The following is a 27707-nucleotide window of genomic DNA, read 5'->3' as shown; positions in this document are numbered from 1 at the left end:
TGTGATTCTTGGGAAGTTTTGTCAAAGCACCAACATGAACAGGAGTTTGGAAGAAGTTGATTCCAACCCCATGGGTGACTTTGAGGGGGTTCAAGACTTCATGGAGGAAGTAACTGCAGATGTGGTGGAAACAGCAAGAGAACTAGAATTAGAAGTGGAGTCTGAAGATGGGACTGAATGGCTGCATTCCATGATAAACCTCTAATGAGTGAGGAGTTCTTATGGATGAGCAAGAAAAGTGGTTTCTTGAGATGAAATCTACTCCTGGTAAAAACGCTGTGAAAATGAACATCCAACTTTCTAAAATTAGACATCTAAAATTGTCAAAATGACCACTAAGGATTTAGAATACTCCACAAACATAGCTGATAAAGCAAGGGCATCATTTGAGAGGATTTACTCTAATTCTGAGTTCTACTATGGGTACACTGCTATCAGACAACATCACATGCCACATAATTCATTTTTGTGAGAGGAAGAGTCGATGAATGCAGCAAACTTTATTGTTGTCTTAGGATGTTGCCACAGCCCCGCAGCCTTCAGCAATACCCTGATCAGTCAGCAGCCGTCAGCATTAAGGCAAGAGCCTCCCCCAGCAAAAAGTTTATGACTCACTGAGAGTTCAGAAGGTGGGCAGCATTCTCTAGCATGTACACTGTTTTGTTTTGTTTTGTTTTGTTTTAGACATAATGCTATTGCACACTTAATAGACTGCAGTGTGAACATAACTTCCATATGCACTGAGAAACCAAAAATTCATTTGAGTCACTTTATTGCAATATTCACTCTGTGGTAGTCTGGAACCAGACTCACAGCATCTCCAAGGTGTGCCTATTTTAGAAAAAATGAGGTTCAAAAATCAACACTCTAACTTTCCACATTAAGAAGCCAGAGGAAATTAAATCCAAAATACGTAAGAGGAAAGCAATAAAGAGCAGAAATCAGAAAATAAAATGAACAAATAATGGAGAAATCAACAACATCCAAAACTGGTTCTATGAAAATATCACTGACACTGGTAAACTCTTCGCGAGAATGAACAAGAAAAACAAGAGAGAATATACAAATACCAACACTGATGAAAACAGAGGCTAATCACTACAGATTGTGCTGAAATTAAAAAGATAATGAGAAACATTAAGAACAGCCTTGTGCAAATACATTTTGTAATTAGATGTAAAGAAAAATCCCCTGAAGGATGCAAGTTATCAAAACTAACAAGAACCAAAAACTCTGAATAGCCATTTATATTAACAGACCTGAATCCATAATTATATCTTCCTACATAAAAACTCCAGGCTCATGTGCCTTCACTGGTGAATTCTTATCAAACACTTAAGGAAATAATATCAGTGTAATTCAATTAACTTGATTTTTCTCTATGTCCTAATATGAATGTAATTGTAATAAAGCTGACTTATATCAGAAATGTACTGAAAATACTGACACCTTGCATTCAGTAGATCTTTGGCAAAAATACCAAAAACAGAAATCATTAAAAAAAATAATTTGACTAGAAAAAAAGCTAAATTTTTGAATAAAAGACTTCATAAACAAAATTAAAAGGTAAACATTAAATTGGAAAAAAATAATTGACAAATGACTGATATACGTGCAATGAAAGCCTTTATCAAATATGCAAAAGACAAGCACAGGAAATGCACCAAAGAAATATTAATGCCAAGAAACCAATAACCAACTTTTCTAAACACCAAAAGAAATACAAATCTAGATAGGCAAAAAATGTTTTCAAAAATTTAAAAGAGTGACGATATCTCTGGAAAGAGCAAAATTGTGGGGACAGTAAAAGATCAGTGGTTGCTAGAGACTGGGGGGAAAGAGGGGTGAACAGGCAGAGCACAGGATTTTTAGGGCAGTGAAACTACCATGTGCGCATTAGGGTGTAGATACGTGTCATTAGACATCCCTCCCAATCCACAGAATACACACCACCAAAGGGACCCTAACGTAAACTGTGGACTTTCGGCAATAATAGTTGTGGTCCATGTGGGTTCACTTATGGGACAATAACAAATGTACCATCTGCTGGGGATGTTGATGTGGGGAAAGCTGAAGGAGGAAGCGGGGGAGTGGGAGAGGGGTGGAAACTATATTTTCCACTCAATTTTGCTATAAACCTAAAATTGCTCTAAAATACAGCCTATTTTTAAAAAAATACATATAGGACTTCAAAGATTAAATTGGAAAAAACACTATAAATTATCTTGATAATGTTTTAATATTGACTGTATATTATAATAAAGATGGTTTGGATATGTTTACATTACCAATAAAATACATTGTTAATTTTCTTAATAAGAGTAATACCTAGTATTGTTGAGAGCTGTGGTAGACAGACATTGTCTAACAGGAGTGATAAGAATATATATCTTTTTGTATGACAATCTGCCATACATATCAAAGGTCCAAAAACGGTCTAAGAATTTGTTTGAAGTAGATAATAACAGAAGTACAATGAGATGTATGCAGCTGACCACACAATGGAATTCTATGAAACTATTAAATCTGATGAAGTAGACTGCTATTTTTAGACACAGGAAGACATTCATGATAAACTGTCAATTGGTAAAGGTCAGATTATAGGATACTTGAACAGATGAGCCAGCTCCTGAGGAAGCAGGTAATATTAATGCACACACAGCCACACAGAGATGTGTCGTGGGTGGACAGACACAGCATGAATCATGGCATTCTCTAGGTGATGAGAGGTGATGATTTTTTACAATTGGCCTGGATCTCCCTTCCTGAAACATAAGGGAATTTACACCCTCAGCCCTACTGAGGCACACAGGCTGCCTCAGCTCTCCTCACTCCCATGCACCCTGCTAAGGACAAAGTCCGTTCTGCCTAAGAAACCATTCACGTCATTCTGTAATTTGGGGCAAGTTCCTCACTTTACTTCTCCTATACACAATCCAGGTGTACTGGGAACAGAGGGTTTTAGGGTCTAAGTCTTGTTCAGGTCTGCCAATCACCTGTGTGATCCTGGCAACTCGCTTTTCTGTGCTCAGTTTCCTCAACAGTCAAGTGAGAATATTAGTATGCACCCTGCCACAAGATTATTTGATCTTGACAGTAATTCATGTGGAAAATACTTTCTAAAATCTTTTCCAATGAATATATATTATAAAACAAAAAATACGATGTCACAGGATACCAAAATAATGAAAAGGGGAAGAAATCAGACTTTTAAAAATGGGAAGAAAATCAGTAACAGGTAAGTACATGAATAGATATATAGAGAAACTAAGGAAAGAAAATGAGCTTAAACTAATACGAATTTCTATTTTAAAAAACTGATAATTGAATGTATCTCCTCGAAGAAAAAATAATAATAACTTATAACTGGGCAAAATAGAGAATAAAAAGTTTGATACATCACATGTTGAGACCTAAAGTATTTCAAATTTAAGTTCCCTATAAAAAGCATCTTCTACATTTTTAATGAATAAGATGAAGTGATACTTGGCACCGGCCATCAAAGGAACTTATGGTTACTCTATAAAATATAAATAGACATTATCACCCTCTTTTAGTATGCATTCATTTCAATGCCTACTAAACACAAAGAACTATGCTAGGTATATGGAACTCAATGGTATATGTGACATTATTTCTTGCTTTTGAAAAACTCACAATTTATTTGAGGAAGGAACTAAAGTACCAACACAAACAAAAACCAATTGTAGAACTGGGGCACACATGGCAGACAGCAGAAGAATGGAATTATAACCCAGGAATAAGAGATGCTGAGTCACCCCTCTCTATCTGCGTTGTGCCAGCAGTAAGCGTAACTAGATGCTGGAACACAGACTCTGAAAATGGGGCAAAGGACCTCCTGCCTCTGACCATGACAGGGCCAGGGTATTACTTCACTGGCAATAGTATATTAAACAATAAGTAAGCAGTCATTCAGTATACCACCTGGTCAATGTTGGACGCCTGCTGAAATGCTGCCAAAACTGACAGGAAAGGGAAGTCATCAGGAAATAATAGCTGTCTCTATCAGCCTGACACTGAGCTCACTCATGCATTCATTTAAAAAAAAAATGGTTGAAGGGGTGACTTTTTTTAACAACCTGGAGAACTTCCCAAAAACTCTCTCTCTGTATATATATTAAAACCAAAAAAAACTTGGTAAAACCAAAGACCAGTTGTGACCCAATACTTTCCATTGACTGATTCAGAATAGCACTTCTCAATACCTTCTTATTAATAAATGAATTCAAATTAGAAGTGATCACACTCAGAGCAGATATTAATCCAGGCACTTCCGTAAAGTAAAAACAAAATTAAAACTATCATATCTGGTTACCGGATTCTCAAGCATTCAATTTTTTACTGAGAGTAGCAGCCACAGATGGGGCTTAAAAAGAGTCCAAAATCTAACAAATTTAATAAATCCTATATATGTCTTCTCTCACTAGATTGTAAATTCCTTGATGGCCGGAGCTGGTATCAACTCTACATTCCTTTTTAACATTCAGATGAATATATGTATACATAGAGACAAATAAGCCATGGAACAAATAGATGCATGTCACAGAAATTAAGTTTAACAGGATACTTTGAATGTTTGGGAGACAAACAAACTGGTTATTAAAAACAGGTTCTGGGACTATAGAAATTACATGGCATGTGTAAGACAATGGATGGGAGAAAGAGGTGATCACGACAACATAGCCTCTGCTCCAGAAAGGAGGTGATAGGAAGGTCAGGAGGAAGATACAAGAAACGTGAACTAATGGAGGAAAACAGGCAAAAAGACAAAACAAGTTGAGACATTAAAAGCAAACAGAGCAATATTGAGAAATCTAAACATAATCAGCAGTCTTACACGTCTTCAGAGCAAAAGACATGTTTTTTTTTAATATTATTAAGGATTTAATAATGGCTCTCTCAATAAAAATAGTATGCTGTGTTCACAAATGCAGAAGAGAATTGGCATTATTAAAAAATTAAACCCAGGATAACACAAACCATTTTACCAACTGACTTTCAGAACTGATGGAGAAGCATTAAAAGTTATGTTGGACATTAAGGTAAAAAATAAATAGCTGTGCACTATTTGAAAATGAAGAGAAAAAATTTGATGACAAATACTATTTTTGACCAAAGTCACATAGACAATAGAGGAAGCACAAGGATTTTGAACCTAGATTTTCCAAATTTTATAATAAATTAATGCTATTAATGAAAGCATAATATTTTCAAAGTGTAATTTTAGTAGAAAAGGGTCTTTACAATATATACATATACTGTGGAGAAAATAAATAAGAGATAGGCAAGTGAAATTTTTCTATTCATCAAAGCAAGGGTAAGCATTTCCACTTTATAGAAGTAGTGGCATTAAGAACAAAGAGGGAAAAAGTGAAAACAAAAGTCTTCAAGAATTTTAACACATCACTTACATCAAAGTTAACCTAAGATGGAAAAGCTGTTGTATATACAGGGAAGAAATTGGAAAGTTGAAGCAGCTCACAGTACATCACAGCCTGAGCGTAACTGTGTAGCACTGGCTGGAGCTCTGTGTGCTGAATTAGAAGAATCTGCAAGCTCAGTTAAATAAAGCAAAGAGAAAACAGTTTGCATGGAATGTATCCATATATGTCTACAGGAACATTTATCTATCATGCTAGCAAACACCCTCAAGTTTTCTGAAGGGCTGTACAGGAAACAGTTAGCTATGTATTCTCTAGGAAGGGGTTCACAGTACTTAGATCCAAGGTGCCAGGAGACTTGCTTTTTTGGTAATCCTCTTTGTATAATGGTAATAATTATTTTTATCATTTGTGTTTTTTATTTAAAAGACCATAAATAAAAAATATTTTAAATAATTGTCATCAAAACAAATATAAATACCATTAAAACAAATGCATAGCCTGATTTTATTAGGTTTAATACACTAACACGCATTTAGAGATGCCTGATACAATCATCATGAAGGCAGACTTGTGAGCTGAGCTTTAATTACGAGTACAAGAAGACTGTAAAGAAGAGGAACATAGTGGCACTCTAGCAGAAAGTGCATGGTATAGAATCATCTAAGATTTGAGTGGTGAGTGATCTGGGGCAATAAAATCAGTCTGAAATGGTCATCTGAGTCCAGGTCATGGAGGATCTACAATATTAGACTTAAATGTAGACCTTATTCTGGGAATCAGGGTCTCTTAAAACATAAAAACTTGCAGTCCCCAGTTTGAGAAAAAGTACAGTTAGCAATAGAAATTAAAAGCTCCTTGGCTGGACAAAACTGCCACATACACTGGGCACATGGTCAGAACGGCCAGCCTCCTGTAACAAGAGCGTGAGGCTCCCTTAGGTTCCGCAGGAACACTACAGATGTATGGTAAAACCAAGCGCCTCATTTTCATCAACAGCATCAGACTAATTCTTCAATGAAAGTACTAGGAATTATCCTAAACCTAGAGTCTTAACATGATAAAGGAGAGTATTTTGATTAGTCAGTTGTGATGGACAGAATTTACATATTCACCTGCTACTTTCTGGTTTTAGTCTGCAAGGCCAGCAGCTGTTTATTACTAAGTGTTTTCCCAGCAATTAAAATATGCCGCCATTACACACTTAGCTTTATTATTTAGGGAAAAAATGGTATGAATATCCAGACTTTCAGTAAGTGTGAGTTGCTAACAGTGAATTTTATTATACTTTTTATTTAAAAAAATTCATTAAACTAGATAAATATGAAAATTGTTTATATTTAAACTCCTAATTAAAACTAATTATTAAAAGAATATGTTAGGCCTTAGCCTGAAATGGAAAGCAATACTTGGATAAATGTTCTACATCCCTCATTAATCTTTGATTTTTAGAGTCATCCTTAAACCCTGCCATCTACTCTCCAGCTCTAGAGACAAAGGCCCTCACTGATAGACACTCATCACTGTATATTAGATATACATACACATCAAACAAAACCACTGGATTATTTCCTCTTGTGAGTTATTAAAGGCATATACTCACAGTTTGCTTAAACTATAATAAAAATAACCATTGCTTAAAAGCATATTCATATTTTTATTATCTCTACTGATCATCACAGATTTATGGTAGAAAGAAAAGGATTGTTATTGTTCTCATTTTAAAGATGAAGAAACTGAGGCTCAGAGGTTGAGTTATACTACAAAGCTAGAACTCCAACCAGGTTCTTCTAAATCCAATATAATTTTAGAGTTCTGCCATCCAAGCTAGCATAAAACAGCAATGAAAAAAAGTGGTGAATAAAACAGCAGATTCTCTTCTCAACAAAACACCATAAAGAGAACATCCCAGCCTGAGTCCCTCTGATGGTTACGAATGAGAATATGATGATTCCCTCAATCCTGGGAACTACCACACTGGTTACTTCCTTACCCCTAAATGAAGTCCAGTTGGCCAGATGTCCATACAAATACTGTTATTTTCTTTGTGTGTCATAACATGAATAAAGTTGAGAAACATTACATCAACGATACCTCAATTTTTTTTTTTAAGTTGAGAAATACTGCTACTGAGAGCTCAGGAATATATAGAATGGTCTTATAGTTTGAAAATTATAACCTTCATAAACTTTATCAAATGACTTTTAAAAAGGAGATTTACATAAATGGAATAACAGAATTCCATTTCAAGGTTAGTTGCTGGACTTAAATCTATAACACAGTGATTCTCAAGTTGTATACATTGCTACTCATATAAAAGACAATGTTCATATTCACAATACACTCTTATGCACATAACCTAACTTATGCACAATGTCTAAATAACATTTTCAAGTAATTAAACCTGGGGAGATTGTTAATCACCCTAAGAGCAGCTTACTCTACTCTGTCACACTGATAAGACAGCCTGTGGTGTGCACACCATTTCTAGTGGTAACTATAGCTACACTATTTCTTCAGCACTCACTCAAGAAAGTTATACAGGAATGCAAATAAGAAACAGAGACGTCATTACAGAACAGCTTGGATGTGCTGTAACTTTTAACCATTCACACATTGTAATACTCAATATCAGTTCACAGAGAACTCATAACTAAGTGCACAATAGCCCTTTCCACTGGGAACCTGCACTTGTACAATACAACCCTTAATCTCACCCCGTCATCATTCCCTGAGACGTTAACCCTTATTTTATTCCCATTCTAACAACCTTCTAGCTTGTCAACATTTACTCTTAGAAGTTTGAACATTCACACATATGTGGAATTCCAACTTCCCTGCTAAAGTTCATGCATGTGAAATGTGTGGAAGGAAGGAGTGCAAAGTCAGGTCACATTGTAACTCCCTCCCCCGAGATGCCACCAGCCTAGCAATGAATACAGATCCAGGACTACAAATTTTTATTCTCCACCAAACCTTCTAACCCATCAGCCCAAAATACATCAGCATCTTCCACCCTCCTTGCTTCAGACTCTCTCAATCTGAATGGGGGACCTGGAGGTCACCAGGGACCTTCCCGTTCAGCAGTCCTTCTCCCAAACTATTCACATGCATCACAGCAGCAGGAATGTTCATCATGGACACCTAACTTCTGTTGAAGAAATCATGCCTTTTCTTGAATACTTTGTGACCTCGATACAGAAACCAAATCAAGTTTGAACAGCGCTACTGTGCTGTTCACAAAGCACTTCCATGCTGTTTTGTATCTGACTGCGGCAGCAATTCTGCAGATACACAGTGCAAACTTTTTATAACTGCGAAAAGTTAAATGACATGACCAAGTCACACAACTGGTTAAGTAGTAAAGCCTGGACAAAAGCCATGTTTCAACTCTTAGTGCAACATCCTTCCACTCCACCATGATGTCTACGAGGTAAGACATTCTGAAAGATTCCACACTCCAGGTTTTGAGAATATCACGTCACCAAACCCATCTCCTTCTGTTCACTTAGAAACAAACTACCTTTTCACATTCAATCAAAAAGTAAGCATTAGTTCTGGACTATGTCGACTCTGAGAGTTTCCACAACAATCACTTTTTGTGATATTCACCCTCCTCTACTAGCTTTCCTTGTCTGTTCATTAGAAAAAGAAAAGAGGTTCAATGGGCACAGAACAAGAAAGAACATTCCTTTTTCCAGACAAAAGAATTTCTTCAAATGATTTTTTAAACAATAAATAAAAACTTTTCAAAAACCAAATGAAATAATAAAAAAGCAAAGTACAATTAAAGGTAGAATTAAAAACTAAAGAAATCAGCTAAAACAGTTCAAAGGAAGATAAAAATACTAAATGACTAATGTATGAAAGAATAAACACCACATACACCAAAAAGTAAAAGTGAAACAAGGCAAAAACACAAATTCCAAAATTTAACACCTCCATGCAGAGAGCATGAGGGGCCAACAGCCCACAGACTCCCACTGAGCCAACAGATCCCAGAGGCAGAAAACAGGGCCTTTGGTCTGTCCCCATCCTGTCCTTGGTTTAAAGTGTCTGTGTGGGAGGAAGACGTCTCTCAAGAGAGCTCCGAGCTCCAGCTGAGTCATCTCCTCCAACCCACAGAGCGAACACCCATCATCCACTCTCCTCAATGCTAGTTTTTAAATTAAAAGTTTTAACTCAGAATAACAATACATAATCTTTGTATTTTGACTGAATTAAATTTAGCTGTATCTAAAAAAGCTAAATTCTAGTCATATTTTAAGTTATGTTTTAAATTAGATATAAATTATGTTAAATCTATCATATATACTAAACATAATACAAACCATACATTTTCAAAGTATTTGAATACTATAAAAACGTAAATGGCAAACTATGCCAAATATAATTTAGTTTTACTATGACGATCTAGAAGGCAATTCAGAAGTGCTTAGCGACTTCATTTTTAATACTCTGACCAGCATTTCAAATATTTGCAGTTAAGAAAGTGGTAGTAAATGATACAAGGTTTCAGGTAGAAGATCTGATATGAGGGCCATCTCCTCTCTTCTGTTCACATCCATGTATAAACAAAATGTTCATTGCGAATCTGAACAGTATTTGAGGGAAATGAGTGAAATTATCAAGAGATGTTATAAATCCCCAAATTGGATTTCAAAATGGATTTTGTAATGGCTTTATAAGAATTTTGTACAGCTACATTAGCCTAAAAGGTCAAATTTAGGACAGTGACATACACAAAGTATACTGTAGATTCATTTGTGCCTTCAATTATCAAACTAAAAATGAAGTAAATATTTACAAATTAAAATTTTGGCTTTTAATTAGTATTCATTTTAATATTTCCACTTTTCAGAGCAACCACTGTCATTAACAAACAGAACAGTAACCATTAAAAACTTGGAAACTAGTTTTTTAACATAACAATTCTCAGGTTACCATTTCTGTAAACAGTCTAGACATGCACACAGTGAAAAAAAACTAACATGTAATCCTGATGAAAGTGTGTTGCCCCTTATTGTCAATGATTATTATGGAGATACTCATCTCAAAAATCACACATTTCATAGCAAAACTACCACTCCCAAAATTTAGCTTAGGTTCTCATAGTAATAAAAATGAAATAAAACAATACATTATTTCATTAAAAAACAAACTAACCTCATGGCTTATAAGTATTAAACAGAAAATACTATTTTAATTATATAAAAGAGCAACAATGATCAAGACCTTGAAAAAATATTCCCCAAATATTACACAACTTTCCCTTCTAAACATCATATCCAAAATACATAGGAATCTCAAAAAAAAAAAAAAACGCTTAAGAATCCTTTCTGAACCTCCCCCCTCATGTTCTGAGAGAAATCTTCTGCATACGTGGATGTTTTATTGCCCTGGTCTAGCTTGGATTAACACATAGTCTACAGGCACACACCTGATCATCTACATGTGCTCTCTTACAACACTAAACTATGTTTTCTACCTTTATCTCGTATCTACCTACCACTTCAGCATTTTATTAAAAATAATAATAATAAAGAGAGAAATGTGGTATCCACATATAAATCAAGTTTAAAAATCAAATGAATATTCATATTTGAACTGACTGTTTATAGTTCATAATGCATGAACAAAACCGAAAGCTTCTGTGATGACTGCCCTTGCACTGTTCACCATGTAACTTATTCACTATGTAAGAATTTGTTCTCCATGTAAGAACTTGTTTGTTATGCATCAGAAGATTGGAGACTGACGAAAATTAGGCTTGGGGTGGATTAATGATTGTGCATTGAGTATTGACCCCCCTATACAGAATTTTATTGTTGTTAACAACTATTTGATCAACAAATATGAGAGATGCCCTCACAAAAAAAAAAAAATATATATATATATATATATATAAACACACTTCCAATTGTAAAATAAATAAGTAACTGGGATGTAATGTATAGCATAAGGAATATAGTCAAAATATTGTAACAACTTGGTATGGTGATAGCTGGTACCTAGAATTATCATGTATATAAATGTTGAATCACTGTGTTGTACACCTGAAACTAATGTAATGTAATACTGTGTGTCAACAACCCTTCAATAAAAAAAAAAAAAAAAAAAGAATCCTTTCTGAAACACTTCCACAAAAGTTTATTTCAGAGCAACTGTATTTTTAGTGCCTATTAAACCTGAGGACATACAGTATCCATACTCAGTATATTAAAACATATCTGGATTTCTTTGAGTTTCATTTCAATCAATGTTTTCTGCACACAAATAATCTTTATCAAAATAAAAATTCTAAATTTTACAACTAGCCAGGTGACAAAATTTTAAAGGACTCCTTAATTTTAACCTGATGATACATTTGAATACTAAACACATCTTATGCTACTATCTGCTACCAAACCAAGACAAAATTACTTTTGAAATGACTGCTTTCTGGATGCTTATACATTTACGGAAGACCATCAGATGTACTGCACTGATAGTTCTATGCTTTATTTTCAGATGCAAGTGATAAATAAGAAGGAACTGAAAGAGGAAAAGGCCCTATCTGATCTTTACCAAGTCTGCCTATGAAGCTACAGTTTGTGGTTTATCAAGAGTTCTATTCTTTAAAAATCTTTTTAAAATAATTGCTTGTGACGATAAAAGCCTACAGCCTTTCAAAGCTCTTCACATTAAAGGTTTTTAAAAGATTCAAGAAATCTAAATCTGATTTTGGAAATCAGCACAACTTTCTATTAATTCACTTTAATAACAGTATAACTTAACAAGTAATTACTGAATATCATCCACACAGAAGACACTTGAAAATGTATCTACAAGATCTGAAGAGATATTACTCCTCCAAAACCTAAAAGCAACAAGTGTAAGTCAGGGTGATGAAAACCAAGTTTCACATAGAATATAACCCAGGCAGAAATCTAAAGGATTATTACTCAGCAAGTTCTTCATCTATTACTTCTTCATCTTCACTTTTACAAATTTCACCTGTTCCCTTAAAGAAGAAATGAATTGAAAACTCTCAAGACCCCTTACAATTTCCATTCCATTTCTTTAAAAGCCATATTGATACCTTTAAAATAGTGCTTCAACAATTCAATACTCACTGAACACATACCCTGGGTCAGACACTGTTTTAGGCTCTGAGTAAACAGAACTAAACCCAACAGCCCCCTGCCACGCAGATTACACTGTAGCAGAGAGAATGCTTCTTGATCATCTTCATGAGATATAAATATTTATACCAAAAGCAATACACTTGTTTACACAAGATTTTGAGTATGAAATAAACCTTCAAGTGACTTTAAAAAAAGATAACCACCTGGTGCCCAACTGAGAGCAGACAGGTTATCTGTCTCTCCCTCCATCACCTCAGGACGACCCCCGACTCTCCACGCCTCTCCCCCTTTGCACCACCGTGCCCCACACAAGAGCTGAGTTAGGGCCCTCTTCATGCTCAGGGCTATCTACCGGGCAGCCTAACAGCCCTCACTGCACTACCACGATCTTAGATTTGGAACTGAGAACATCATCTTGTTAACTGTTTTTCATCTGTGCCTGACATATAACTGACACTCAGGAAACTCAGTGAATGAATCAAAGAGGGCTGGATATTCTCTGTGGTATTTACGTTCTTCTTCCCATTGTCATTTTCTGATGTCCATTAAGAATTAAAGAATTTCACAACTCTGGTCAAGCTCAGAATTAGCCAGGGGTTTTATAAAAGGGTGGCTATCTGAAACTGCTGCACAAAATTTCAGCGCTATTCAAAAAATATGTTTTAAAGGCAGCACAATGTAATGGTTGAGTTCAGCTCCAGAAGCAGAAAAGCAGGCTCAAATCCCAGTCCCACCTCTTACAGCTGTGTGGGTTAGACAAGTTATTTAACTTTAATTAATTTTAATTAACTCACTGCACTTCAATTGTCTCATCTTTATGAAAAGAGTCTCTACTTCATATGGCTGTGAAGATAAACAGGAAATAGAGGTTCTTGGCACATTTACTGACATATTGTAAATAGTAAATAAATAGTAGTTCTTACTACTATTTCTGTAAAACATCTATCTGGAAGCCTAATCAGAGACAATAAATAAATAAGTCTCTACAAAAATGATGCCATAGCTTTATTTCATTAACTGAGATCTTAACAGAAAACAAAAAGAAAGTCTTAATTAAATTGATCAAACAAATACCCTAAATATTCTCACACACTTAGTAAAGCTGTTAATAACAAATTACAAAGATGGGGGAAAATGGTAAAACCCAACTAGAAAGTGAGAAGTACAACTGAGCTCTAGGTCCAGAGATCTTTCCACTACAGCAGTGAGAGGCCGGGTGTGCTTGGCGTGGGACAGGCCTGGGGTGATTCTCCCTGGAGAGGCTGAGGCCCGCAGCAGGGCAGCAAGGTGACTGCGTGTGGGAGCCAAGGGCTCAGGGAGGGCGGCAGATAGCAGAGCAATCCCCTCCAGTGCTCCACTACCCTGCTGCTCGGTTCTATAACATGCCCCAGACCCCAGGGGCCACTGACCTCTGAAATATCTGTAAGGATCACTTCAGAGCATCTGGGGGGAGGGTCCCCCACAAGGCCAGTGACTGAACTGCCTCAGAAATGCGAAACAAAGCACCTTTTCCATAGATATTAAATCACTACCTGGAATAAATATAAACTAAGAGTCTAACTACGCCCAAAGGAAATACAGTAACAGGAAAACCGTTCAACTCAGAACACAGGAACAGCATGGTGTTTCAGGGGCTTCGCAAAGCTATCTTTAATGCTTTCTATAGCTCAAATAAAAACGTTAAAACAGAAACCTCTCCTAGTTCCCATAATGTCTCGTCAATATGAGCCTCAGAGTTCGAAAATGGGAAAAGGTTTTGACTGTTCATGTTAAAACTTATTTCCAGGGAAGGATTGTTTTGGAATGGACTGAGGACATGCTTCCTACTTACTCCCTTTCACTGTCATAATTATCTAAAATAATACTATGGTTACCTGCTCAAGGCACCCCAAAAATGCTTATTGCTAATATCTTATATATGCTTTAAAATGTATACTTTAAAAGATAAATTTCTGCCCTCTAACTTGCAAATTGAAAATTAAAATTTGAAGGGAAACAAAGGGGGATATTATTTGACCATAAATCCTCTGTATGAGAGATTAGCATCAAAAGAGTACCAGGACCATATTATCTTGTAAGTCAAGAAAACAAAAGTTCCAAGAAAAAAACCTGAACAAACTTGTGACTGAGGCAACACGGTGGTGGCCACACAACAGTCTGAGAGCACATCACCACGAAGACCCAGAGTGGGCACCGCCTCTCACGTGGAGCAGTGGGAATTACTAACATCGAAAACCAGGAGGTCGCCTGGGTTAAGGAAGCAGACATAGCTAGAGAAGTTGTAAACACAAGCAGCTGATGAGACAGGGCCGAGTCAAGCTACTAAGGTGCGCACTCCGCAGCATCCCTAGCAAAGTGACAGCAAACTGAACTGGAATCTGATTAGCTTCCTACACAGCGGGCGACGCACGAAGGACAGGAGGCTCCAAAGCTCAGAACTATTCTCTGTGTCAAGCAAACAGCACATCTCAAAGACTGGGCACTACAGAGTCATGCTGCTTTATCCCTGGTTAGCAACTAAGAAAATAAATGTTTCACTTTATTCTGCAACCTAAGATATAATGTTGACAGTGTCAGTCAAGATTAATTTATTCTACTGCCTCTGGACTGAGAGGAGCTCAGAAAGAGTTCTTTAATGAACACAAAACTAGAGTGAGAACATGGTAACCACATTTTACTCACAGATTTTTTCCATGCTGGGCAATATGTAAAATCTCCTAAACCACTTTATTGTAGGTGTGATTCGTCAAAGTTCCACTTTATACAATGCCAGGGTTTTATTGGGCCTATGGAATATGTGGACAGGTGTAAAAGTGGTAAGGCAGCCTCCACAAACATACATACATAGCAACTGTCACAACAAATCCTGTAATATGGGAAGAGAGGAGTGCTGACTGGATCCCAAATGGGAGGAGCATGACCACAGGGTATCCCAAAACAGCTCAGCAGTCCAAAACATATATGGTCATTTATTTCTAATGCCCTTGCTAATGTCATAGTGGCACATGCTTCAGATCGCATCTGTAAAAAGCAGATCTCTGAATCACTTTGACAAACATTCATTTGATCAATGACCAGGCACTATGCTAGCCCCAGTTTCTTTTCTTCATGCTGTAAATATTCATCAGACATGCCAAACACTGTGTTCAGCTTTTCTTTAAAGATACAGGTTAATAAAGTATGGCCCAGTTTTCAAGGACTCACCCTGAGCAGGGCAGACAGACACTCAGACGCCTCACACCACTATGTCAGACCTGTCTCCAAGAACACAGAAGCACTCAAATGCAGAAGTGCTGCAAATTCTGTGTGAAGAGCATTGCTACAAATAAACAGTTATCAAATGAAAAGTGAGCATAGGAATAACTTTTTGTGACAGTCATGGGGGATACTAAGTTAGGATTCTTTGGCCCAAGGTTCTGATTTAAGAAGAGTAAAGCAGTTAAACTATGAATATAAGCTAAAAATCAGGAAGACTGATAATTTGATACTGGCTCTGATGGGCTGATAAAAACAGAAAGTCAATAGCAAGGAGGGATTTGTTCCTATGAGAAATTATTCTAACTAAAGAAAAGGAATGAAGAAAAAAAGATTTGCTAAAGATGTATTAAAAACTACTAATAAATAGCTGAAACTGTAAAATCGAATATTCACTAAATACGGAGTTGTAAATCCTAGAAAGGATGGGGGGAGGGTGTGTCTCCTGAGTCAGCATCAAGGACCACAAGGAAAAGGCTAAGTAATTATTTTATGTGGAATTATTCTCAATTCAGTAATCTCAGGGAAGACACTGCATTCCTGTTTAAGGAAAACCACATACAGTTTACACTCCAATATTTCCTCACATGATAATAAAGCAGCCTATCCTGATCTTGAGAGGTTGCTAAACAATGGGAGGCAACAGAGCAGACTTTTAAAAAAACAGATTAATCTATAAAAGGCAATAAATTAAAACAAACACGAGAGACAGACCACTCTGTGCTTCAGTTTCTTTATGCACAAGATGAAGATAAATACTTCCTGTCCCACAGGATTTCTGTGAGACTCAAGTAGCTTGTACATGTAAAGTACCCAGGACTGTGCGTGACACAAGGTACAACGGAAGTATTCACAGCTGCTGCTCCTCGGGGTAAGCTACCCACAAAATACAAATGAGAAAGCTGGAGCCGCAAGGCCACTGCCTGAGAGAAAGGCCCTAAGAGGAGGCCTCCCCAGTCCTGCGCCGAGGAAGTGCTTCTCATTTCCCTGAGATCCTGCATCACTAGGGGACAGCCGGTGGTGGTAACAGTTCTGCTGCCAGGACTGAGGAGAGGCCACCCCTGTTGCCCACAGAACAGCAGCAAAGACAACAGCCATGAGCCTGGTGCTCACCAGTGGGACAAGCACTAGGATCCAGACTGTGGGCACTTGAGTCTTGGGTGTTCGCAGAAGTCACAGGGGAGGGGTCCTGCCAGGGAAACAGCCCCAAGCAGTCTGTGGGACATCACCAGAGCCAAGTCCAACACAAAGGGACCAGCAGGAAACACTATGAATCCCTCTCACCGCAATTCTGAAGTCTGTGGAGCCCTCTATGTGAAATTCAGCATCTTAAAATGTGTTGTGTTCAACAAATCAATGTAATGCCTCTGAAACAAGTCCCTATCACCTTCCCAGAGCTGTCAAGCTACATTTCAAAAACTAGTACCATTTCAAATCACTAACTAAAACTTAGTTAATAGTTTGTCTTTGAAGGCTGCTATGATCTAAATTATTCAGGATGAAGGAAAGTATTCAATACTTCCCTATTAAAAAGTGAACAAGAGAAACATCCCAAATATCTTAATGTAATGTTACCAAACTTAGCATAAACCAAGTTTGCCTCGAGCATTTATTTTCCACAAGATCAGATAGTTATCAACAAAGAAACCAATATGCTGAGAAACAGTCCATTCAGAAAGTCAGTCAATATTCTGAGAAATGCAAATTGCCCAGTATCTATTCCTTGCCAGTTGTTTAGTAATAATCAATCATGATAATCTTGCCACTCGCCCGTCTACATCTACTGGTCCCCCACCAATGACTTTTTACAAATGGTCAGGCCCGTGCCTACTCGAGCCACTGGGATCCAATGTCGTGGGGGATTCTGGGAAAGAAACTTCCTGGTTCTGAAGGCAGCATCGTGGAAAGTCCTTCCCCGTCACCCCTCCTAGGCATACATGGAAAGCAGAGTTTCTCCTCTGACAGCCATTCTCCAGCCACAAGCAATCTAAGCTTCCCCAGGATGCCAGTACTTGGGCAGCAGAGCCAAGACATACCTACCTCTTGACTTCCTCTTACATGAACTATCAAGTTTCCTTATGACTGAAATTGGTTTTATATTTGTACCCTAATGCATCCTAATCCACATATTTTGGTTTTTTTCCAGGCCTATTCCCACATGAGAATGTCATCTGTTTCACTTAAAGGTTAGCCACAAAAAAAAAGTATCCCACTTTAAACAAACTGATGCACATACCAGGCTCATTAAAATAAAAGGTTTTATTGACAGTTAAGAATTTCCAATAACCTTCTTTAATAATTTCTGGACATGTTCCCTTTAATACTTATCAATGAAGTAGAAAATTAATAAAAACATTTAGAGACGTCAAACTCAATTTGACATAAAATTTTAGGTATATAGTAATATTATTTTTTAGAATATAAAAAAGTCAACTTGTTGGACCCTAAAATACTAGTCATACTCACACTATTAAGCAACAATCAAAAGAACTTGTTAATACTTTTCACAGTTGAGTTCAGCTTTTTAAAAAATCTTCAGAATGTGCTGCCAATGAGCCATACTAATCGGATACATGGAAAGAATGGATTGACTGCAACCTAGAGGGGCAAAAGTGGTTATTTTAACCATTTAACATGTTTCTGATTTCACTATGCTAGACAAATTGTTAAAATACAGTGTTTCCAATGAGCAGTGACTTAAAGAATAACAGCGAAAGTCAAAGTAATAAAAGGTCAGGAGTAAAGGATACAAACTGGAATAACAAGTTCCTGAAAAACGGAAAAGGGCAGAGGGAGGAACAAAGTAGACTCAGAAGTCTAGATGGAAAGGCCTCAGTCTCTCTGACACTTACACAGGTCAGGTGACATAGGAAGTCAACTGATCCTTTTCTCAAGATCATGTCAGCATGCATTTAAAGTTAGGGTGAAACCACGTTTTCCAGAGGAATTTACCCTTTTTACAAACACAAACACATCAGGGGAGCATTACTTCACAAGCCTTAGCTAACATTATGGTAGGTGTTTTGAAGATTTATTCACATCATAAATACACTACAGAATAGATTTAATTGGAGCTGAAAAAGTAAGGTATACATGTGAGTCTTCGAAGAGAACTTGGTTAGCCTGGAAGAATGTAAACAGAGTAATTTTAATACACATAGAACAAAAGAGAACCTTTGTAATTGGAAAGAGCTCCCTACAACCTAGGCTCTCCCTGACCAGGGACAAAGCTGACAAAAGCTGTAGTTCAAACAGGCCAGAAGTACAGGAGGCAAGGCTGGTAAAGCAGGAGTGTGTGACTCCCTACCTGAAATCAGACATGCCCATTTCACCACAGCTGGGCTGGGCTCCCCTACTTTAAGGTGTGCAGCTCCAAACTGCTAAACTACCCTTGCTGGGAAATTTCTGGAGTGAAGCATGTCAGCAGACTTTCCAGCAAGCCTTTGGTGAGGACAACTTACCTCTGACACCACACAATCCACGTGTGCTCTCTAGGGTGTAAGTACTGCAAGTACAGTCATACACTGGGGAGCCATGGAGACGTCACACCAGGACACAGTAACAAGGAAAAATGCAGGAGCAAACAGCCCTTAGTCTTTCTACCACCCATCCCCACGCCTACCCCACACATACATACATAGGACAAAAGTGAGGGGAAAACTGACAAAAATCACGATACTGAAGTGTTCTTATCTTGAGGAAATTACATAGAACTGACAGTTGAAGCACGTCCAAGTCACGTCACGCTTACTGTTTGCCTCCCTCTGGAAGTGCTATGCTTCTGGAGCAAATCCAAAAGAAGGGGCCACTCACTCTGCATTCAGGAAACATTCAAAGGGAATTGGTGTGGCTCCCATTTGTATTGGCAGGAAAATTTTTACTAATGTTTAGAAAAAGAGCTGAATTTTCAAAGACGAGTGGAAGAAAATGAAAAAGGTGTGCCCTTCCCCAAAAACTAGCTTTTAACTCTTAATGAAGGCAGAGCTGAGCTGTGAGCTTAATGGCCTTAACACATGCGTAAAACTTAAGCTGCACAGATAACATTTGTGTTCCTCACGAATTAACGGAGAAGACCTAGCATCTATTTTATCACCAGCAACATGAGATACAAGATGCAAAATAAATGCTCAGTATATCCTGATACTACGGTGTTCCAGTAGTCTACAACACTAACATTTGTTTTGAAAGATTCTATCACTTTAAGAATCAATAAAATACATACCTTCATTTTCTGAGGCATGACATTTCACTTTCAATACCAAGTCAAAGGTTCTCTCTGGATTTTCCCTAAAAGAAAACAAATTTTGTTGTATTTATTTCCTATGACAAATAAATAAGCATCTATTTAAAGTCTGTATTTTCTTAACTCTAAAACTCATCTTATTCTTGTCTCAATTCCATGTAGATACATGAGCACAACGTAGCAGAAAAACCAGTTTTCTCAGCTCGGCAATTTAAGAATGCCGAGGCTTATGAGTTCTGAGATCTGAGGCAAAACATTTAACCTCTACGCCTGCTTTCTTACTTATAAAGTGTCTTGTTCACATCACAGAATAATTGAGGATTATAAGTTAAATAACATGTGTGGAAGTATTAAGCGTTGTAAAAATGTAAAGCATTGTCCTTATCGTACTGAATCAAAATTGGGAAGCCATCCATCCCCAACTGTTTCTAGCTTCCCTGCCAACAGAGCTGGTTCTCTGGTTTCTTCAGAGGACTTGCAATGTGAGGGTGAATGATGAGTATGCGGTTCCACCTGCCACGTTCCAGGTCACCATAAAAGTCAACGCTCCTTCAATGTGATAACACTGCATACATTTTTCTTCTGATGGAATCACCTACCAATTATGCTTAAAGTGGCAAACTATACACAGACTCCAAGGCTAAAAAAAAGCCTTGTGTTATGTCAATTATCGTTAGGGAAACGGGACATTTATCTCAAAATTAGATTTTCCCACTTGGAACAAATAAGGCTGTCTTGATTCATTCATTTAATTTCTTTATTAAGTTCTCACACATTCAACCCATTCATTGGTTTAAAATGCAAGTTGAAACGTATTGAGACACATTTTTTAAAAAAAAATAGTTGTTTTAATCTTTTTGCCAGAAGATAAAAGGTGAAGCAAAGTCTTAGAACACAACGTCCATATGACCCAAGTGTTAACATATTTGTTATTCCTGCTAAGACGACCTTAGTGTCTTTGTATCTTGGCTATTTTTAGCATGTACTTCCTTCAAGAAACTAATGTCATTTATGGCTTCTAAATATTAACTTTTTAAAAATTTATTATAAGAATCTAAAACTGTAAGAAGTGACAAGCCACATAAGCTACTTTGTAAATATACATTGCCTCAGCCCTCCGACTATCAATCTTGTTTCTATGGGAATAATATGGACTGAAGTGACCTTCTCCCTCATAATCCAGTTTACGTTAAAAAAAAAAAAAGTACGTCTTTTTAAAATCATTTATCTCACCCCACAGCCTCAGAGCCCCACCCACGCATGATGCCTGACACCGGAGAAACTAATTCTGAATCACGTCATTTTCCTAATATTCTTCAAATCTTTCTTAAGTTTAGATATGAAATGCCGATTCAATTACACTGTGAAATTCAAAACGCCTTTCACGCTAATACAAATCTACACGATAGGCATTATTTTTAACAGGGGGAGGCGCGGGGGCTGGCGGGGGCGGGGGGCTCTTTGCAAAGAAAGTTTCGGGAAGAAAACGTAGGGCTCGTGCCCCTGGGACCCCAAAACAAAACCAGCAGGCTCCTTCCAACCGCCTTTACCACGCAGCCTCCGCAGAACGGCCATTGCTGCCGACACCCGACACGCTCTCCGGGGACCCGGGGCGGCTCGGCGCGCGCAGCCCGCAGCCCGGGCGGTCGCGAGGGGAGGCGGGGGGCGGCCTCCGCACGCCGGCAGCGCCGGGACGGGGCGCGCAGCGCGGGCCGACGGCCCCGCCGCGCTCTGCGGCCTAGCGCCCGCTCACCTGGTCCTGCGGTCCATGGCTTCATGTCGGGCCGGTCCGTCCCGCGCCGCCCGCCGCCCGCCCGGCGGGAAGGCGGCTACGAGCGCGGCGGCTCCGTGTCGGCGGCGCCCGGCGCGTCCCCGCCCCCCGCGGCCTCTGCGACCGCGGCGCCCTCCGCCCTCCGCCGCCGGGCCGCGCCTCTGGGTTCCGGCGAGCGCGGCCGCCGCAGCCGCTCCGGCAGCGCCCGCGAACGAGGAAGTCGCCGGGGGGCGGGGCGCGCGCGGCCACCTCACCTGGGCCGCCGCCGGCCGCCTCGCCTGCGGAGGAGGCGCGCCGGGTCCCGCCCAGGCCGGGCCGGGCCGCAGCCCCGCGACGCGAGCTCCGAAGCCCCGCCGCCCCCGCCCCGCGCACCTGCGGCCCCGGCTTCCGGCCGCGCTTCAGGGGCGGGCAGGGCCTCGCGTGGGCTGCGGGGTGCGCGGCGCCGCCCGCACCTGCTCCCGCCGCCCTTCCGCGGCCTCCCGCGCGGGGCCGACTGCGGACCGGGCGGGGCGGGCTGGGACGGCGGCGCGCGTGCGTCCCGCGGAAGGCGAGGCGGCGGGAGCAGGTGAGGTGAGAGGAGAGAGTCCGCGCCCGAGTCGGACGGCGAGTCTCGGCCTTCGCGGATTCAGAGTCTGCCTGGAAGTGGCCCCAGGGCCGACCCTAGACTCCCCTTCCTACCACAGGTGTGTCACTCGGGGGGCGAAAGACGTTTGCCACGGACCCGACGGGCGGAAATGCGGGCGGGACTGGAGGGGGAACGACGCCCTTGAGTCTCAGCATCGGGTGCTTCCCTGGCTGCGCTCCAGTTTCTCAGTTCCCACATTTGTAAAACGGGAATTATTACTTGGACGGCACATGAATAATGTGACATGGACGTTGAAAAGTGCTATAAATTTGTGTGATCTTTGGAGAAATGACTGTGGATTTCAGTTTCACAATTAGGCACTCCACACCACTAAATTCTTCTTCCAAACAAGACTTTTTTCTGCTTAAAAAGTCACCATAGACCAACTCTTGAAAAAAATTCTGTAAACTAAAAACCACTTCTGCTCCAAGTGTAACTAAATTTCTCAAACTTCTTCTTTCATTATAATTAGTAGTTCTCCAGAGAGAGGAACCCCGCCTGGGATTCCTACATCAGGAGCGGTTAATCTGTTGTGAGGAAACATTGACACAATGATTTTCCCTGTCCATTTGCTTTAAGTGGCGGTCATACCCCTGCATAATATAACATTGCTATTTTTTCATTTTGGTTTAGGCATGTGAGGAGAAAACACTCCACAGGCCCACACAAAACAAATCTTTTTAAAACAGCTATTAGGCTGACCATACTGGAGAGATTTATTTATTCTGATATTACTGAGGTAAAAGGGATAGAAGCACAGATGGGCAGTTTGCATGATTTGTTAAAAATCACTGGAAAAAGAATGGTTGTACACTTCTTGGTGATAGGCTTATTAAACCAATGATACAGTTTTAGCAACTCATTCCATACAGAACTTCTGATACGACTGATGGACGTGTACAAAGGGCAAGCCTTCAAGTTGCTGTTAGACCTTCACAAGATCATATTTCAGCAATAATATTTCCTACCCAATAACTGACATTAACATTTTTCAGGATCACAATAGTCAAAGAACATAGTCTGTAAGCTATTGATCTTTTGAAATGGTTTGAGCTTCTTTTAAAATTTTTCCATGTGTTTATAAAGAATACTGTGTATACTCTACAGCTCTTGGGTAAGGTGTCCTAAAATATGTCCTTGATCAAATATTATGATTGTGTTGTTACCTCCTATTACTGAATTTGTATCTTCTTGACACAATTCAACTAGTGGGAGAGATGAGGTAAAAATCTCCTAATGCGATGGTGGATTTGTCTATCTCAACCTGTATTTCTGTCTATTTTTAGTTTGTATAGTTTGGGGCTGTGTTATAATATGCATACCAGTTGATCATTGTTATATTGGCCTGGTGAATTTATCATTATGTTGTGACTTTAACTCTAGTAAGGCTTTTGCCTTAGCATCTAAACAGCTTTCTTCTCCTTAGTTTACCTAGCATTCATATATCTCTTTTCCTATTACATGAAAACTTTTTAAGTCATTATGTTTCAGATTTATCTAATGTTAATTTTGAGTTTTAATCTGGTCTCAATCATTGTTAGATCAAGCATTTAGACCATTGCATGTATTATAATTGCTGATATATTTTAATTTATGTTTGCCATCTCTGTGTGTTACCCATTTGTTTTCTTCTGATCCTGTGGAGTTTTTTTTTCTTTAACCTTTACTTTCTTAAGGACTGATTGATTGATTTTTTTTTTAATCCTTTTACTTTTCCCCCACTCTGGTTTAGAAGTTATATACTCTTCATTTAGTGCTTATCCCAGAGATTTCAACAGGCAAATTTTAACTGATTAAATCCAGAGTTTACCAGTCCATCAACGTACTTCACTCGGGTGAGGCCCTTCAGTTTCTCGGTTCCCACATTTGTAAAATGGGAATTATTACTTGTACACCACCTTCCTAGCTGTCAAAACTACAATACATCATTAATATCGTTTTGTACAATCGTTGTTGCTTAGGTTGACCCAGAAGTTTACAATCTATTTTACTCTTCTTTCATCTTTAATCTTCCATTTATGATTACTTTCCTTTGACCTAAAACATATGCTTACAGGCACCAACATATTCTCTCACTTTTTGTTTGAATGAGAATGTATGTATTTCACCCTCATTCATGAAAAATATTGTCACTGATAAAGAATTCTAAGTCAACAATTATTTCCTTCTGTATATTTTCAATATCATTGTACTGTCTTCAAGCTTCCCTAGTCAATATCAATTTTGAAAGTAATCTTGAAATGTAATGTTTTTACTCTGACTGCTTTTAAGATTTCTCATTTGTCTTTAGTTTGTCACTGTGAAGTATCTAGGTAAAGATTTTTTTTAATCCATCCTTTTTGGTTTCTTTAGTTTCCTTGACTCTGTACTCGTGACTTTCATTAGTTCTGGAAAATTCTGAACTCCATTCTTCCTCCCCTTTCCTTCTATAACTCTGATTATGCATATATTCTTGTTCTACCCGCCATGTCTCTTAACATTTTTTCATAGTTTTTTTTTTTCTTTACTGTCAAGGCTTAATTCTGGATAATTCCATATGTATCTTCCTGTTCATTAATTCTTTCTCTGGCTTTGTCTTCTCTTTGGTTAAAGCCATTCATTTAGTTTTTGATTTGTATTATTTTTATTTCTGAAGTTCTGTTTGGTTATTTTTAAATCTGCTTTCCCTTAATTCACATTTTAAGCCTCCTGTTTTAATTTCTTAAGATATATTTAACATATATATTACATTCTATTTTCATAATTTGCATGTCTGAAGCGTTTGTGGGTCTGATTCTACTATCTGATTTTTTCTGCTGGCTCTTTACTTATGGTTCCTTGTGTTCTCCTACATTTGGCAATTTCTTTTTGTTACCTGATCCTTGGAGCTTTATATGTGGAAGTTCAGTGAGATCTAAAAGGAAGGTGAGCTCCCAGGAGACAATATTCATTCACTGCTGGTAGATTGATGTCCGGGGGGCACTACCTGCTTAAGATCCTTTCATACTAAATTCTCAGCCAGAAATCATTCAGCCCACCCCTGTGAAACCTGGCTTGTATTATGATGCTCCAGGAGGAATTTCCCCCCTTAACTCTGTTCCAGAACTTGAGACAATTTCCCCTGGATCCCTTTGGAGTGCCACATTGCAAGGAATATCCTATTAGATTCCTCACATTCGGAAGGGCCTCAAGCCCGGTAAGGCTGTGATAGAAGCTCTGGTTCATCCAGCTTAAATTACCCTCAAGATGAAAGGCAACTCTGGGGGCTACTTTCACTTGCTCCTCCGACAACATCCCTCACCATCACTAAGTATTCCTTACTTCCCTGACTACTCTTGGACTAATAGATCTTTAATTTCAATTAATTTCAATAGAAGTTTTGACTAGACAATCATGATAGCCTCATTTTGACTGTATACTGTCATGTAAAATGAACTAGTAACAACTTTTTATCCACCAAATATCCACCTTCCTCAAGCCATACTCAAATAGTCCCTGCTTATGTATCCTTATGTATCAATGATGAGGGAAACCCAAGGACCTTCAGTGAGCCAACTGTCCGGCACGCCAACATTCTGTGATGGCCACGAAGGTGACCCCTGGTCCCCAACCCTCGTCTGTGCAGTGTATCCATGTGGAGATATGCCTTAAACAGAAATGAAGAGTTACCTACCCACGAGTACCTGACTAATTGGCAGCTCCTTCCATGTTAAGTGTGGGAAGAAGAACAATATTGTAAGTTCTAGAATGGTTTTTTTGAAATAATACCATTAATAATGCTGCCAGTTCAGTATAACTTAGCTAGACTTATATGGGCTCTGAGAGTCACCAGTCTATATCAAGGTTTTGAGTTCCAAACCAGTAACTTAGAAACGAACTTTCAGACAACTCTCTTGTGAGTTACAGTCGGCAAGTATCCAAGTCAGGCACCCCTAGAATCTAAATCTGCAGTGCCTCCTACTATTGTTCTCGGGTGAAATTATCAAAAGCATCACCGCCTTCATTTATTATGGAAGGATAATCCTTTATGGAGAGTATTTAACAAGTCAAATTTCTTGAAATCCTTAAAAAACCACCTGGAAAATATTTTAGCAGAACCTGCCTTTTAGTATCGTCTGAGATAGTATTGTTAAAAGAACATTCCCCAAGTATATTATTTTACATTTAGCAGCAATATGATGAATTTTAATCTAAAGGTAAAATTCTTCAAAATGACATATGAAACGCGTTTAATATATACGGTAGAGGAGATTTGGGAGCAGTGTCTTTCCTGGAAAGCATCTCGCGTATCCCGGAAAGCACGCTCCCGGCCGCCTCCGCACCTTGTGGCATCTGGAGTCAGCAGCCTGTGTTTACGGGAGAGCCAGCCCCGAGGGAAAAGCCATCTTCCAGTTTGGAGACAGAAAGTTTCATATCATTCTTAACATCATTTTACCTCCTCTGAAAATATCCAGATATTTATAAAATTCAACTGGGAAGTGATGATATTTGTTTCTTTTGCTGCTAAGCTTTTTAAGATAGTAAAATAGTAAAATTCTCAAAAATACAACAGCAAAGAGATTCTCATTCACCCCCATACCCCCATTTTAGGTGACTTGCCCAAAACTGTAGAATCAAATTCTCTTACCTCCAACCAGCTTCTCCTAGTTCACCTTTATTTTTGGTCTTCAATCTGCCAGACATTGGGAAACTTCAGAGTCCTTGGAGTTAAGAAAAAAGTATTTCAAGCAGAGTAGCACCAACAGACTAATCAGAGAAGACAGATTTTCTTCATGGGCCCTTTGGAGAGCCTCGCTGGGTTAAGAAACAGAGCAGTGTCTGTGTAGCCCTGCGGCTCTGCATGGGCAAGAATCTAACTCTGCCCTCCAGACACCCCACATAAATGAAAACATTACCACTGCATGGCAACTCTGCTCACACCCACCTAAGACTCTCAGGAGAGTGAGTAGTTACATCCAGTGAGCAATGACATTAGAATTCACTGTAAGGAAATATAAGAAGACAACATGATGTTAATAATTAGACCAAGTCAGTAACCCCAATAGGCAATGTTAATCCTGATGTAAACAGAGAGATAATCAAAATAAATCCATTCCAAGTTCTACTTTCCTAAAATTGAAGAGAATGACTAGGCAAACACCATATGCACTTACAACTGATCAATTCTAGGGGGAAAAGGAAAAAACACTACATGCCAGTTAATAGAACTCAGTTAAATACCAGATTAAAAAGTATAATTCCACAGCAAAATTCCTTGGAGTGATAAACAGAGATTTAAAATTCCAAAACATTTGACCAGTTCCCC

At 38.7% G+C, this 27707-nt stretch overlaps 1 protein-coding gene across 13 annotated transcripts in view; it reads right to left on the bottom strand.

The window, feature by feature from the left end:
* DENND1B (DENN domain containing 1B) overlaps positions 1–27406 on the bottom strand; it is a 279446-nt gene extending 252040 nt beyond the window's left edge. For 3 of the 13 annotated variants that reach the window (XR_008999472.1, XR_008999473.1, XM_057508156.1), the window contains exons 1-3: positions 27030–27401; positions 20007–20071; positions 787–831 (exon numbers count right to left, since the gene is read on the bottom strand). Coding sequence is in view for 11 of the 13 variants with exons in the window: in XM_057508156.1 (XP_057364139.1) it covers positions 787–831; positions 20007–20071; positions 27030–27085 (166 nt within the window). In the remaining 2 variants the exon portion in view is untranslated. Of the gene's footprint in view, positions 1–786; positions 832–20006; positions 20072–21780; positions 22010–27029 lie in introns of those variants that run through there. The other 10 variants (XM_057508160.1, XM_057508164.1, XM_057508165.1 and 7 more) reach the window with 9 other exon arrangements.
* Positions 27407–27707: the final 301 nt, after the last annotated feature.

This window comes from Manis pentadactyla, chromosome 9 (genome assembly GCF_030020395.1).
Source record: "Manis pentadactyla isolate mManPen7 chromosome 9, mManPen7.hap1, whole genome shotgun sequence".
NCBI lineage: Eukaryota > Metazoa > Chordata > Mammalia > Pholidota > Manidae > Manis > Manis pentadactyla.
The sequence above is the reverse complement of the archived record's forward strand: the minus strand, read 5'-3'. Positions and strand labels throughout refer to the sequence as shown.